The sequence below is a fragment of the Malurus melanocephalus genome, unplaced genomic scaffold (genome assembly GCF_030028575.1).
Source record: "Malurus melanocephalus ecotype Western Australia unplaced genomic scaffold, MMel_1.1 scaffold_383, whole genome shotgun sequence".
Classification (NCBI taxonomy): domain Eukaryota; kingdom Metazoa; phylum Chordata; class Aves; order Passeriformes; family Maluridae; genus Malurus; species Malurus melanocephalus.
The window spans coordinates 128,027-145,222 of NW_026623615.1; the positions used below are offsets into that span (position 1 = coordinate 128,027).

Genomic DNA, 17,196 nt, shown 5'->3' on the forward strand with positions numbered 1-17,196 from the left:
AGAACATTTTCTTCACTCAGTTTTATTCTACTGCCTCATCAGTTATGACCCTACATTGCCTGAAATAATCCTCTCCTGGGCATTGACACCATACACACTCATTGCTTGGCCCTGTATTTGATTTCGTCTCATGTTTCTTTGGACTGGGATACCTCAGCAGGTGTCTATACTAGACAACTATAAGTAAGGAAACTAAACTAATTTTAATTAGTCTACCAGACCTATTGTGTTTAAACAGCTCTTTAAAAGATGTCGTATTCCGAAGAATCACCACTGCTTTGATTCAAGACTATGATGCCTTCGCATAAGRTTCCCCCCCTCTTAAGAGGGGAAGATGCTGCTGATTACAGATGCTTCTACTTCAATTTTCTCTTATTTATTACCTGCAAGTTTTAATATTAAATTTTTACCTTCCTTCCAAAAAAGAAATATAAACCCGGCTTACCATCCAGTCTGAGAGGAACCMTGACTCTTTCCTATTATATGTTGCAGTGGTGGCCCTTCAACCAGATTTTGAGAAGGGGCAGTGCTACATCCAAACCGATATGAATAATATTAGTAACAGACAAGCTGAAATGTAGCAATAGATSCAGTGTCCAGCTATCAGAAGGGATCTACTATGTTAATTGTTACTAAGTAATAATTAACCTGACTGAGTATTTTTGGCTGCACAGTAAACAGCATCTGCCACGAAGCTTTCAATCACAGGATTTGCATTATCAGGTAGGGAAAAAGTAATTACACTCAATAGTAATTACATACAGTAGCTCAGCCTTCCATGATAAGGTAATCTAATTTAGTAATATACACACAATGATCAGGAATATCAAGCAAATTCAGAATGTTCAAAAACAAAGAAAAAATATACCTGTGTTATTGGAAATATATTTAAAATATTAGTTATGGTTATTTCATCTATTTCAAGATAGACATTTCAAGACCTGAAAGTATTTTAGACCATCAAAATCACTCAGAAGTAAAAAGTTTTCCTTTTGTAATTCTAAAAAAACCCTTGAAATTTTGAGTAAAGAAACTTTCAGATTTGTTCAGGAGACTGAGAAAAACATTAGTGATATTCAAGCAAGATTCATCTTAGCTCAGCTGACTCTTGATGCAAGGAATTTATACAATTGCTATATCAAATATATAATCWAGTTTCATTGATATTCAATTGACTGAAATCACTGAAGTGATAAATGTTTTCTTCACATCAGAGCAAGCAAAACAAAAATGTTTTCTGTGGTGTTATACAGTAAAAGTGTTTCCAGGCAGAGATGTAGCCTTTTTTGACATGCAGATAATGTAACATTTAAAAACTAAAAAATAAACAGGAAAAAGCAGCGAAAAGATCAGATTGAGATGGAATCTGCATCTAGAAATCTCTTAAAAATGAGATACTTAGGGAGATGGCACTTATGTCAGTGACTCGTGTTTTATTAGCAAAACAGCTTGACTGTATCACATTGACACAGTCATCTGATTAAACGATGAAAAGCACTTGAGCTGTGCAGATTCCTTCTTCTCAGGCGAAAGCCAGAGCTTTGAAAAGAATAAATGGCTGAAATACTACTTATGAGGCAGGAATTCTGCTCATTTCTTTGCAGAATGGTGTTGCTCTACTTAGGATGAAAAGTATTCTGATCGAACCAAACTTTCATATAGGGAAGTGCACTTTCAGTTAAGGGGAAMGAATGTAGAAGTCAGGGTATTTTGGTGTATAAAGTGATCTGAAAATGTGCAGTGCAAGACTTCACCTTATTTAAACTTGACTGCAGACAGCTATGATTACAGCCAGCTAATGCAGAGAAATCTTTAGTGCTGTGAACCGAGGCTATTGACATTATTGATGCTACTAGAATAGTGCAGGTAAAAGTAGTCCCTGATACACTTCACCTTCAGGTATCTGGGTTAGAAAGAACAAAACAAAAAACCCACACACAAACCAAACTGTGTGCTTAGACGGTTCGAAACAAGACAACACATGGCCCTGAAAGTAATTTCCCTGACCTAGGAGCATTTGGAAGTTAGCACATACTTTGTCACTATGCAAAGAGCTACCCAGATCRCAAACTTACGCTTGTCAGGCAAAACACAGCTGCAGTTAAACTCATTCATTGCTTCTCAGCCCTCAAGCTGGCTTAAAGGCAGCACCAGTTTCCCAGTAGGGGAAGCAGACAGGTTGGGCCAGCTCCTGTATCCTTCAGAACATAAAACAGCTCTGGAGAACTAGATGAGGAGAAGAACCTGCCATTAAGGCACATGGACTGTCTAAACATTATAGYAGGAAAAGGAGTGAAGACAGCAGTTCAGTCACAAGCTATAATCTAAACATATACCCTCCTACCCAAAGGAACCTCTTCCACCAATTTTACACTAAATAGCCAGCCAGCTGGTCCTCAGCAATTGTGAAAAATTGCAATTGTGGTAAGAGAAAAGACCTAATTAATGCCTTCAGCAGCAGCAAGAAATGCAGCACAACTTGGTTCTACAGCTCTGTTGTACTAGTCTTTTTCCAATTTTAAAATTACTTGTACTCCTGTATCTCTGCAGTCATCTTTGCAATACCTCAGACACACAGATTCTTGCAGTCTAATGACTTTGTGCATTCCAGGTAGGCTGTAGTAASTCCTGAATACATTCAGAAGTCTGCCCGATGGAGAAATGGATGCAAAATCTYCAGATATTACTGCTGTGAATGAATACTTCATCTTGCACCTGGCACTACATAATCATTTACCAGCATCTACCATGAAAGTCTGTTCATAGATGTTCTTATGCCATTGGTCTCTAAAGCCACGCTCTGGTACACTTGCTCCTTTCAGAGTACCATGATAGTGCTGAACTGGAAGAACTACCCCCATAATGGTCCCTCTATGTTTTCCCATTTAATGGGGTACAGATGGCCCAAAGTATTCTAAACAACAGTTGAAGTATTAACCTCCAWCAATATTAGGACTGTATTCTTAACMCAGAGAGCAAATGGTGTCTACATATTTCCTCATTGAGAGAATGTAGAAGGGTATACTACAAATTAATTCTGCATTGATGGGTTAAAAATAACAATACAGCTTTCTACATCGGCTCAGACAGCAAAACTGTTAGAAAATACAGTCAAGAATAAAAGCATTTTCAAAACACATTTTAATCTATTTTTCAAAAACCTAGACACCAACTAGTTCTCAATAAAGTAGAAGAGCCTTACCCTGAAGACCTAAAACCTCAAATTATGGCATGATCTATCAGTTAAGGATTTCTTCTTCATATGTGAAGCAAATTAACAGAAAAACCAGAAACAAGTTTGTATCACATTATATTATGCTACAAGGAAACTAAAGAAGACCAAGACAAATGCTGTAACATCTGCAACACAAACCAGCAATCAAGAAATTATTTTTAAAACCCACCTATTTAAGAAACCTTCCTCATACCTCTTCTGCATAGTAGTCAAGTGTATTTTTGGGACAAGCTACCTGGAGGTTTCAGGCAAAATGAGACACTAATATACTTAACCACAGATGGATTCTGTTAAAAGTTAAAAAAACAACTGAGGTGTTGCAATATATCTTTCATGCTTTTAAGTGAGAAATAGAAGCTAAAGCTTCTCTGCAGAGATGGCTCGTCATTTATGCTTTAATGCAACTGATCTAATTTAAAACCCAGGTTCCACATACTCCCCTCGGCTAACCAGGGCAAACTCAAACTCTTGCAGGTGCTGCTCAAACACAATTTTAGTCATGAAAGTAAGACAAGACAGTTTTTAATGGTAAGAATAATAACTAGTGGGAAAAAGCTGCCTGGTATGGTGTCAATCTGCAAGCTCTTGGAGGATAACAAGTTGCACAGACATCTGTTAGGTGCAAGTTAACTGCAGATGACCCTTTCCTGGAGAAGTGTTCTGCACCATGTCTTGGATCCTGTTCCAATTCTACAGTGTTACAAAGATTCAGAAACTTGAAGTTAATCTAATGGTAATTAAAAATAACTTTATTTACACATATACTTCAACCTCACTAAAATCATTCAGGAATTTCCCACAAAATTCAGAGCCCTTTAAAAATCCAGCATGTGTGTGAATTATTGACTCCTCCCTAATGTAACAGAATTTTCTGCTAATGCTTTCTTTGCAAAAACATCAAAGGCCATTTGTGGTGAATCATGCAATTTCATATGAAAATAACAGAACGAAACAGCATCTTAACATCTTAGCTGCCCTTACTGAAAGAAATTCAAAACTTTTTTTSGTTTTGTCAGATCCTTGCATCTTTAATTGAACTGCAGGAAAATCCAACAAACTTTACTCTGAATGAAATCACAACAAATCAAGTTGAAAAAATGGTTCCTCTTAGTGGATAATTAAAGGCTTATCAGGAGAGCTTCAGGAAGCCTGTATAGTTTTTTGCCACTAGGAACAAGTAATTAATTCTGTTTTTCCAATTTATTTTCTAACTGGACTTTTAAAAGAATAATGTCTCATAACTCAGCCTTACGACTAAATCCTCTACCTCCTACTTTACATGAGGACAACAGGATTATACATGATCTCTTTCAGTCCCACACATCTATATTATTAGGCTATGAAGTAATGACAGGTACAAGTATTCAGAAGATGTGTGGGCTCACAGGATAAGGCATCTCCTTTTTTATACCAAAGCATTTTAAACAAATTTAAACAAAGCACATTCTTGATAAAAAAAAAGACAATCCACTTTTTTTCTTCATTAAACCAAAGAACAGCTTGCCAAACCCTGAACTGCTCTAGTAACAAAACTGTATTTTGCTACTCTTAAATGAATCCTCAAAACTTTTTTTCCTCCCTTCTATTCTGACCAGGTGCAGAATCAGTAAAATAAATTCATAGTGTCACCAACCTTTGTTGTCTGCAGCTATAAATCCAAGAATGTTTTCATGGCGTAGCATAACTGTCTGATAAATTTCTGCTTCTCGAAACCATGAGCGTTCCTCTCTTGAAGAGAAGATCTTCACAGCAACTTCTTCTCCTCTCCACTTCCCTCGCCAGACTTCTCCAAAGCGACCTTTCCCAATGCTTTCTTGAAGTACTATAGTTCTAGCAATTGTTCTTTGCACAAGTAAAGGTAAACCTAAAAAGAAGATTTTACATTAAYTTCAGATATCACTCTACAAAACTAGTACTTATCTCAAATACTGAACATGAGATCTTATTTGATTAGGGTTTTCTCTTAGAATGCACATATTCTCTAATATTTTAACTGCTTGTTGAGAACTGCTAGCAAGCACATAATTAAGTTTCTGCCTTTAACCTTAAAAGGCCAGCATAAYAAGTACTCAAAGATACTATGCTAGAAACTACAGTTATCAAAAGCACAATGCACGCTTCCTTTCAGTTAAGAATTTTGTCACTTGCTTATCCATAAATTTTTACTTAAATGAAAAAAAGAAACAACAATGAGGCATAACCAGGATTAGGGGTCTTTTTTAATTGCTTGCTGGGGTTTGGTTGTTGGGTTTATTTTCTTTATTATTGGAAAAAGGATCTGCTCACAACTTTCCTGACAAAGCAGTTTAAGAGCACTTTTGCTACTGATTAATTTACTTGGCTTATCACTAGATAGTCCATTTCTAAATTAAAGATAAACCACACTTATCAGCAACACCAACTGCTAGTAACCCATACTCATGCCCAAGTATGCCAATAACCTCTTAGTGATTCCAGGTGTAAAATAGGAAAACATCCATGCAACGCAACCTTTCCACTTTAGAAGCCATTCTTGTGTGCCTCACTRTAATTATAATTGAGAAAAGTGTTTACATTCATGAAGGTTTTATAGCTTTGGAACAYTTACATGTTTTCAACACAGAGCACCGCTTAACATGCTACAATAATTTTATTCAACAAGCAGCACTGGCATCCCTCAACCAGGCTAGGTTTATGTCTATTTTAAATATTTCCTGTTGTAACTGCAGCGTTTGTCACTAGATTCCATACTGACACTACACTGCTGGATGAAAGCATCAGCCAGGTTATCTGCTTACAATAAGCTCTTTTGGTATAGGATTATTMCACTTAAACCAAACACTTTACAAAGTAATCTATTACTCCATAATCGCTGTTCTAATAGCTGACAGAACACCTGCATTTCCTTATGTTATAGAAAATAAATCCCAACCAATAGCTCAAATAACGAATTCTTGTCCACCTCTGGACATTCTTGGCTAACATAAGAAGGACATTTGATCTGGTTGACAGCATTGTCCTGCTTGTGTCTCAGTCTGTGAAGAGCAAGTTAAAACACTGCAGTGTTCAGAAAACCTCCTCAAAACTTCTAGACCTAYAGGAATTTTCTTCATGGTCTGTGCTGAAAACACACCTASATGAAGAAAGGAAGGAAAAAAAAMCCCATCATACCAGTGATTTAATCATTGTCAGGTGACGTAATAATTTCTACCGAGAAAGCTGAAACTTTTGCTGCAATAGCTGTCCTGAGGTGAATTGTGCTTCATGCCCATCAAGAGAGGCTTTGTGAAGCCTAACATGCATTCTTTATGGACAAACTTTTGAAATGCAGAAGATTACAACAACCAACAGGACCAAACTCAATCCTGAAAATGTAAAATTTAATTTCATAATTTAAAAAATTTAATTTAATTTGGTCAGAGAAAGCTTCTTCCTTAGAATTTATGTACTACTGCAAAAACTACAGACAAACATTAAATATAAGCTGATTTTGTTCACCTGAAATGTGTGATAGGCCTAGCATGTTTTTCCTAYAGTTGTGTCAGAAAACTATGTGTACATTTTCACTTTCAGATGCATTGCTCTCAACTTGCTGCACCATTTATAGATATCTCTCCCTGTTTAAAACATATGCCCAAGGATATCAGCTAACTGCTAAACATATACTAAGCTCTAAACTTTCTAGACAGAAAGCATTTCAATTTCACATTACAAATCCCTGTTCATCACATTAATGTGTCACTGTAGGATAAAAACTCTAGTACATCTATCTGCTTATTCCTATATTTATTTTYACAATATTTACAAGATTCAACTTACTTCTGCTTGTCTGAAACTGACCTTTCTATTACTACTACTGCTTCCAGAAGATTGGAATCCATATTTATCTTGCACTCATAGCAATTCATTACAGACTTTCTGTTGCAAATGAGCAATATCTTCCTTTTGCTACAGAGGAAAYACAGCATTGTATCACCAGGAACTTGAGCAACTACTGTACTCTAAACCAGACTGCCTGAAAAGCATCTCACAAGCAATWGCTATGGCCTCAGCCTTTCATATACACATTGGGCACAATTGTACTCCAAGCAGCCTACACCTTCTTTTCACTGTGCATAAAGAAAGATGATAGCCAGTTTGCTAATCAGGAGAATGAGAAAATTTGAGCCTATATTAAATTCAACAGCAGCTCAACGTTTGACATTTTATATTCAGCCATGATCATCCAATTTATTCCTGAAACCCTCATCATTTTCATATATCGAAGTATCTTCAAACCTTCTGAAAATCTAACAAAAAACCCTGTTCATTTTCTTTTCCATATCTTAAGTGTACTCTGAACAGTTTAGTGACTTTCCAATGAATAAGAAATTTGTAACTAAATTGGATAAATCAGAAATTAAGTTCCAGAGCATTACAGGTAGCCAACAAAGGCAACTGCCTGATGAACTKTATTCTTGTTCATCAGTCTCTGCTCAAAGACTTCCTCTGTTGTATAATAAAAAAACTCATTTCATGAACCGTGAAAAATCTCATTCCCTTCAAGCTTGTATGAACTGCAAAATTATTTTTAAGGAGCTTTACATTCACTYAAATTGACTCAACTTTGCATTGTTTTATGTGACCCTTTGGATTTCAAAATAGCTCAAGTTCCTGCTGGAAGTCGCCTACCACTACTATCCAAAGCTTCTCCCCCATTGCAGGCAAGTCTTCCCACTCCCTTGCAACTAAGGTACTTTGTCATTTGTGAGTTAAGACAGTAAGAGATGGGCGTCCCCATCTGTCCACACAATATGTAGCTGATATTCAGAGATTTGCATCATGATGTGAAAATCATTCCTCAGCTCCAAGAGACTTTAAAATCCTTCTCTTAGAAGCTGTAGCTTCACCAGAAGGATCTATTTTAGATGTTTCATTAATTCCTTTCATGGAGTAGCTCCTTGTTTCAGGTCTCGTTCATCATGGAACAACATGGCAACATTAACGTAAGTGAAGACTGAATAATTAACAGCAGCTTACTTTTCATTATTGCAGCAATGGTCTGAATAGAATTCATATTCATTAGAATATGAATTCTAATAGGAATTTAGAGTTCTGATTATTTCTCTATTTTATGCATTTGTCATCACAGAATACGGAATTAACAAAATTCATAGAATCCTTTTTTTTTTTTACTATGAGCTCTTCTGGTCCCTCTGCATGAATTTAAGAGCAGAACATGACCTTTGGGTCACCAAAGTAAACACTGCCTTAGCTGCACTTCTTGGGTCTGGATCATTTTGCCTGTTCTGTACATTTCCGTAGTGTTTTTGCAACATCTTGTCCCAACACCATCCCTTCACACAGTTCAGTTTCTGACAGGATTAAACACTGTTTTAAGTAGCAGCTCTAACTTTTCTTTAATCCCAGTTTGTTCCATAAAGGTACAGTCTTCTCACTTTGAATGTGTTGTACACAGTCTGGATTAAAATAAGATTCAAATACCACAGGCATAATTCAGGAAACACAAAAATTATCAATTCAGGTGCTAGGGCAGTGTGAATTTGTATAGTCATTGACTGACTAATTTTGAGACCAAGTGACACAAGTCATTGCAACTTCACACACTGCCAACAGTACAGGAAGTAAGTACCTAAACCATCTCCAATTCCACTGTCATAATCAAAGTGAAGTAGAGAACACAAAATAAGCTGTTTTATGAAAAGCTCAACAACCTGGAACTCACTGCAGCTGAAGTTAAAAGATCCCTTTTAAGGAAACATTCAGCCTTATTTTACAGCCTTTCAAGCATAAAAGCAAATTAGTGAAGAGGCTTCCTTAGGGATAAGTCAAATTCAACCACATTTGTTGGTTTTGCTCCTCTGATACATTCATCAGTAGCCAATGCTAAAATACCATAGTAGGTCAGGTGCTCTGGGAGTCTAGACCAGCATAAGTGCCCTGAATTCAGCTGTGAAAGCTTAGCAATTCCCTAGCACGCTCCTTTTACTTAAAGGGTAATTTGCAAATAGGCATGGGAAGTGTCAGTAGTTTCCAGTCATTTACTCCAGAGGAAGATTCRTAAGTTTCTTCTAACTTGGATTGTCTGGTTTTCAAGAGCTTAGTTTGAAGGACTAATTCCAGAGTTTTCAAACAARAAGAGAGGTTTAAAACCACCACAGGTAAGAAGACTAGAAGAAAAAAGAAGGAATATTCCTGATAAAGAATGAAAAGACCAATTGGCAACTAAATTTGAGTTTTAATTAGAAATATTTTTCAGCCTTCCTTAGGAAAAGTTAGTATCTGCAGACATTAAGTAGACAGTATAAGAATTATATATATGAAATATATGTATTAAATTATATATATATAATATTTCCACATTCCAATATATGTAAATCTCTGACTCCTCCATGTTTTCCATGTCTCTGGCTTCTGCATACGCCTCCTATAACAAACATCWCTGGAGGCCTAAGCCCTGCATTTGTACTTATCAGGTTCAAGCCCAATAAATTGAAGTTCTATTAATCACTTTCATTATTAGACTTAGTTACTCTGGTTAGTAAATACAAAAACTGAGATAAATACAAGTTACTAAAATTCCAGTTCTAACTAGAAAACAACTTGGCTTTAGTGTCTCCAAATAAGATTTGATCAAATTAAGGGTTTCACAGCTGAAATGTAACTGCCTACATACCTAGTGCAATCTCCCCTTCTTTAATGAGGACATGACTAAAGATGACTTTTTGATCTAGAGTTTAAACATGTTCAGCAAGTTACATTCATTTTATTTGACAAAGCAGTGGACTCTAAACAGTTTTACCAGTTGCTTCCCTTGGGAGAGAAACATACCCTACCTAGATGCTTGGATTTTGTTGTTTTAATTTTTTCCAGTACTGGGAAAATAAAGGATGCCTAACAAGGCTCTTAAACACAGAGTAATTACTATKAGAAGTGTGTCATTACCTGATCCAGAGCCTGAAGTTGTCATGTCATAAATTAAATCCTTTAAGGTAGTTCCTTCTGATATAAAGGGACGATCCAATGAAGGGTCTTCTTCGCTTGGCACACGATGATGAATTACAGTACGATTATGACAGAGATATAGAATCAACATCAGTGAAATGCAGACAAAGCAGACAGGTCCAGCAATGACAGCAGCCAATTCCACAGGTCCTAGGTTAGAAGCTGGTTTTCCTGGAGTAGGGCCTGAGAGTTAAAATAAAATAGTAAAACTACTAATTTCCTTCATGCTACTAAATTTATAGTACCCCACAGCCACATTCAAATTATTTCAATGTATTTGTTAAAACTTTTGCATACTAACATTTTCAAGAATCAAAATAAGTGACAATGACAAAAGCAATATGCTTACTTACACTTTCCAATGAAGTCTTCAAAACTGTCCCTAACATCCCTATCCAGAAGATTACAATCCTTATTCAAATATAATTAAACTGTCTTTGCCAAAGCTAAAGCGTACATCAGGCCTTCAAATTCACCTACAACTTCGACTCTTACAGAAATTTGTTTGAGAAAAAAAGGGAACAAAAGAAACAAACAAAAAAGGAGAAATCCCAGCCCTCTTACCTGGTGTTGGAACTGGAAGTTCTACTTTATTGCAAAGAGGTGTGTTACAGCAATGAGACACAGTATGGACTCCTTCTCTGTTGGAGGGGGAACAAACAAATGGCCTGTCCCGGGGAATCAGGTCGATTTCTGCTATACACATACTATTGCGCATTATTTTGTCTGCAGTTCGTGTTACTGAGGCAAAACATACTCCATCTGTTACACACGTAAAGTTGTCTTTTGTACATAGCTGGCAGTAACATTCTAATTCTATATTGAGAAAAAAAAAATTAATGTTAGTATTGGTACAAGATCCGAGTTGAGAAACAATTTRAATTACTAAAGAAATACAAATTCAAAATGCTAGGAGGCCTTTTTGGTTACATAAACACAGAATTGTAACACTAAAAAACCAACACTACAAGGCTTTTTAGGGGGACCAAAAGATTGGGAGATGAGAAGAAGAAAGTAAATTTAAATCTGAGGTCATCTCTCCTTACATCATAATGTATTTTAATACAAATATTAAAATGAATTTTAATACAAGACAAAGGATAAAATCCTAGCTGTTCCTCCAGATCAAGAAACACCCCTACAGTTGCTCCCACAAAAGATCTAGATTTTTAAAACAGCATTGTATCTTCTACAGCATGCAATTCTTTTACTTTCAAACCAAATAGAAATAATGATTTTTTTAAACAATAACCACAGGTATAGCTTTAGTAAGTGACAAATAGGATGCTGCTGGTTACCCAAGATGAATATGTTATGCATTGCTTGACGGTTTCTATTTTGCACCAAAAGGGCACATAACAGCTTAATCCTCATTAAAAACCAAACCCTGCATGAACCTTTCACAGAAGCAGAATGTGGCCTAGACTTGTTATTTATGAAGCCACAGTGTCTTCCTGTCTTACATTACTCAGGGTGGTGATTACTAAAGCTATCAATTGCTGCAGTAAAGGAGAGGGCACCAGGAGGGAAGTGGAAATGACAGGCTAATCATCTCTAAGGTGATCAGGTTTCATTCTTTACATTGCAGAAGTTCTTGGAGAAGGAAGACTACTACATCTAATTTCTTTCTCCACTCCCTCCTGCATTTAGAGCACCAAAGCCGTGCAAAAAACTGTGCAGTGACAACAATAAAGATCAATACATTCTGACACCACTTGTTCAACTGTGAAGAGCAAAAGTTGGCCTAAAACTTGTGCACATGCATTCAGAAACATAAAAATACAGAAAACAAGATGAATTAAAAATCTTAAATATTTATGACAAAAACGAAAAATGTCCYGAGCCATTTAAAAAAGGCTATTTCAAGGATACATACAAAAATTCATACCAAAACGATGAAGATTAACAGGTGGCAAAAAAAGGTCCCCCAAATGTGAACTTTGGTGTTTCACTTAAATTCAAGAGTTCCATATAATCATATAGATTACCTTGGATTTTACACMCCTCTCTGTCACTGGATATCATGGATTTAAATAAATGGTGATCTGATCTCAAATATATATATATGTCATCTCAAAGTTCGAATTCTGAGAAACATTCTCTTAGAACACCTCCTTCTCCCAAGATCTTGATTCAGACCAAATCATTGCCAATCATCCTCTACTGTTACTGAAAAGATTTGATCAAATTCTTATAACTCACTTTAGACAGATAACCCTGTTTCAGAGACTCACCAGCACATAGCCCAATCAGAAAAAGGGAGGACTCCCCCCCATTGGGATYACAAAATTATTTGTTTACTGTGAAGACAGTACAATGTATTTTTTACATTGAAAAAATAATTAGAAGGTAGATGAAATGAGAACTGGCACACAGGAAGGTAAATCTTAATAGTATCACTTTTTGAAGGTGCAATTTCCAATCCACATCTCTTCCTGCCTTATCAGGGAAGTAAGCAAAGTCTTAATATTCTGAGATTAACTACAAGAACATTTAACATTTATTTTCCTGTTGCTGTGCCTTTGGTAATCTACACCTGCACAATTATTTTTTACACTTACTAAAACTTATGAAACATTTCCTAAAATATTTACACACACTATTTCCTTTTTGATGAGCATACTTTATCTCACTTGCTTCAGTGATTAAGTTTTTTTTCTATTTAAATGGTAATTGTGGCTTACAACTGCACATACATCTGAATGCCTACAACAAGAGACATTCACTTGAGATATATTTGCACAGTGACTAAATGTAGAGGCCAAGTTACTTGAAGTGAAGTTACATTTGGGTTGACCCTGTTACACTCATCTTCCTGGTTCTAAGAGGTAGAGACACACTGTTCCAACCATGACTAAATAAAGCATTTTGTGCCTTATCTTCCTCATTCACTCTCTTTTGCTACAGAATTCCCACTTAGTGCAATTTGATACAATATACACTTTTGTTCTGGTTTGATGCTACTATCTTCTAGTCTCCTGCCAAGACTGTTCACCATCACATACAATGGAATGACTTCCTCGGCACAAATAAATCACTACCTCCTTCTGAAGCTACTTCCCTGCTCCCTTAAGAGGGGAAAACAATGCCTAATCAGCTGAATAGCAAAGCTTCTAGGCATACAGTTTTTTGCTGCTCTCTAGTGGACACACTCTTAAAAAAATTCGTTAAAAATGCTTCAGTCCCCTTTCCACTCTAGCCACTTAACRGTTCTTCATAGCTTTCCACTCAAGCAGGTAACAGTAGAATTTCTATGTTTTACTAACAGGTAAACTAATTCAGCATCTTCAACAACAATACTAAGAGATGAGAATATGGAATTGGAATATCCTTGCTCAGGACTCATTCTCCAGCTACTTGTACATAAAGAACATAAAATATGACTATGTGAACACATCATAGATCAGATTTAACATCAGTGTGATGAGAAGATGTCAATGATCAACTACAGTTAAATAATTTCATTCCTATAAGGAAGTATTTTCAGCAACAACTAGAAGGAAAGGAAAGGAAAATAAAAGAACAAAAAAGGAAAATAAAAACCAAATCAACCCACACTGTTGTCCTCCCGGAGATAGAAATTTTTGCTTTGTTTCCAATAGTTTCTGCTCTTCTCAAAGAAGTGTTACAGTAATTTTAAAAACTCAGACAGAAGCCAGTCAGATCTCTAGGTTCACTTTAAAGAATACATACATTTCTAGAATGGGTTGATAACAGAAAGGGATTAGACATTAGCCTGAATTAAGCTGACCTTCCAGAGCCAGCAATCTTTTGGGTAAAATTCATTTCAATGCATTAGGAAAACACCCTTTAAATCTACTACCACAAAAAGCTTTCAAAACTACTGAAGAAGAGAAAAAAGTTTTCACTCAAGTCTCTCCAGGGCAGAGAACTGTTTTTTATTTTTATTTTTATTTTTTTTTATTTTAAAAAAAATGCTATTACAACAGGTTTTAGAAGGAAACACTAGAATGAAGCTCCACTACCAACTAATGAAAAGCCATGTCTATTTAAGTATTTAAATGATACAAGGCTGGGGAAACGACAGTACCAACAACTAAACAAATACACTGAAATTCATACAGACAACCAGGGACATAGCCAAGAACAGAAATTGGGTCAATACAGCAGTCTAGTTCCTTGTATTGCATTTTGTCACTGCATCATTACAGTTCTACATAGTCATTCCTGCTTTTTGAGGCTGACTACCCTAACAGAAACAGTGAGACAACGCAGTTGTGAAAGTGGGGGTATGTGCATTATGACATTATCATATCATACAASTTATCAACAGCATATTTCTCATATCTCATATCACAAGATTAACCTCTTGTGTTGAATACCATTACTTGTGTAATTGCTCCTGGAAACTGCAGCGTGGAAAGCCCCCAGTGAAGGTAAAGCAAGTTGGCAGCATGAGACCCTGAAACTACATAGCTTGACAAGACATAAAATTAGCTAGCTCCCAAGAGTTCAGATATTAATACTATATACAAAATGCAAACACAGAATTAAGTACACTCTAGCCACTTAAATTTTAGAAGTCTGTATCAAAACCAGACTGTTACCTACTGAAAGTCTTTTTTGTATCTAGTGTCTTTTTGAAGAAAGAAAATTGCAGAGAGACTACTTATTTTCTTACATAAAATCCTATGAATCACTATGTAATATTTCTTAACATTCTGCATCACTGTTTCAATCAGGCTGTTTAGCACAGAGTATCACCTTCAACCAAAAAAGTTTTAGCTGGAAATTGCATGTTGAGACATCATCTTCCAAAGGATGCTAACAAGGGGCAYGACCAAAGTTAAAACTTGTGAGGTGCTCTATAAAACTTTGAAGTCACATCTTATTGCAAGCAATGAACAATTTTGTATTATCTTTGTTTTAGAAATTATAAAAAAGACAAATAGTCCCAGCATCCCAACAGCAACATTCTGCCGAAAAAGGTACATCTCTTGTGATATTATACCTTTTCCTTCATGGAATATAAGTTTTAAAACAAAAATTTCACCATAAAGTAGAACTTCACCAGAAGAGCAATCAGGCCTCCTGGTTCTACAAAATGCAGAGTTTCAAGGGATAACAGAGAAAGGCTGCAATGTGCAAGAGATGAGCAAAAGAACTGTAATGCTCACTGATAGTTTTTTYCTGTCCAATAAAACTTGCTAAAGGAAAAAAAGCATAATATATAACAGTGCAAATGTCAGCTTCTGAGTCTGTAATTCAGACAACCCCCTCAAACAATACAACTGACTCATCTATGAACTCTTAGCTCAAGACACAAAAAGGTTTAGGTCTTAAAGTATCTGGGGCATAGATACAGTTTTTAAAAACCACAATAGTTCATGACCTTCACTGACACATTCTTCTCACAAGGTGCTAATTAAGTTTCACTGTTGTAAAGTAACAGAACTAGTATCAAGTTTTCAGGAAACCTTTCACATACATTTCATCCATCTTCGTTAGGCAAAACTTACAGCACAAACAGCAGGTCCTGTCAACCTAAGTGATGCACTCAATAAAACAAACTACTTTATTAAGGCCCTACCTTCAAATTGCAAGTAATGATAAAATCTTGTGTAAAATCCCAGCTTCAAAAAGTGACATTATATTCTCTGCAGCGTAGATGCCAAATGGCACTTTCAGTTTTCTTGCCCTCCACATATAACACTTCTCAAAGATAGGTGCATGCCTCTTACAGCACGATACACTATCAATTTGTTTCTGCTATCTTTGTAGAAGAGCCTGCTTTAAAAAGGAAGAAACTAACAGAAGAAAGCTAAAATTAAAAGCCCAGATAATAACTTCACTAGCATTATGAAAACAGAAAGGTTTTTACTTGTACTTTCAATTCATTGCACCATGTCAATCAGATTGCTATCTTTACTTGCAGTTAGAAGCAATTGTCTGAATATAAGAGTTTACAAGTGGTGACTCCCCAGAACTCTGAAGAGACTAAAGACTATGGCCTATGCAGTGAAAACCAGAAAGCTTTATTTTCAGACTCTGTCTTACAAGACAGGGCTGCTCTATTGTTCAGGTAGCTGCTGGGATTCATTACATACCTTACCTCCCTATAAAGTATCTCACAAGACAACTCATCCACGCAGTAACATCAGTACCTTGCAGAACAGCCCCAGCAGAGCAGAAAATGCCCAACTTCTGTCAACCTACAATAAGAATACTAACACTAGCCAACTCATACCTTAAACTACTTTGTCAACTTAGACCACAACCTTTGGGCAAATTAATTACCTGTACCAGGCCCTCTGGGTGAGTTATGGAYCAGACACTCTGGATCCCACCCAATTCCAGTGGACAAAGAGGATTTCTCTCTTTATTTAGACAGAAGATAACACCACTTTCCACCTCTAAGGTTTTGCGTGGAAGTCTATTGCCTTGTTTTCACACAAAGGCTTTAGAATTTAATTTCATGCCTGAGATTAATGGAAAACTGCTGATTGATGAGAGGCATTGAAAGGGAAAAAGTTCGAAGCTCAAATCGAGCTAAAATTTCCTTCAACATCTAAATTGAATATGTTACATAAGAAAGCTTTAAATTATTAAAGTCTGCCGCACCTTTTCAAGAACACCCCATGGGTAACTCAAGCTTATTTCACTGTTTCCACATCAGAGGTCTTCCATCATCCTTAATAAGAACATGGGTGATTAGCACCACATTTTAGTATAGCAAGTTATGCTTTATTTAAGTAATTTTTATTCTCCATCATGAGTACTATTTTTGATTGATTATGGACAGCATGGTAAAGACTGAGGGATGTCTCAAAGCTGAAACTGAAGAAGTTATGGTGCTTCTCCACTTCCTCTTTAAAACCCAAAGCAACATACAATCTAACTACAGAAAAACTTAAGAAGTGACTGATTGTTAAATGCAGATTTCATAATTTAATTTAGTACAGATGAAATTGAAGCCTACATTAATTCGGGTACGGTGTCTACAACACTGGTATATC

At 36.1% G+C, this 17,196-nt stretch overlaps 1 protein-coding gene across 1 annotated transcript in view; it reads right to left on the reverse strand.

Moving 5' to 3' along the window:
* The window catches only part of TGFBR1 (transforming growth factor beta receptor 1), a 34,012-nt gene that overhangs the window by 15,645 nt on the left and 1,171 nt on the right, over window positions 1-17,196 (reverse strand). The window contains exons 2-4 of the mRNA XM_057379041.1: window positions 10,784-11,035; window positions 10,160-10,402; window positions 4,869-5,099 (exon numbers count right to left, since the gene is read on the reverse strand). Of these exons, the coding sequence (XP_057235024.1) occupies window positions 4,869-5,099; window positions 10,160-10,402; window positions 10,784-11,035 (726 nt within the window). The remainder of the gene's footprint in view (window positions 1-4,868; window positions 5,100-10,159; window positions 10,403-10,783; window positions 11,036-17,196) is intronic.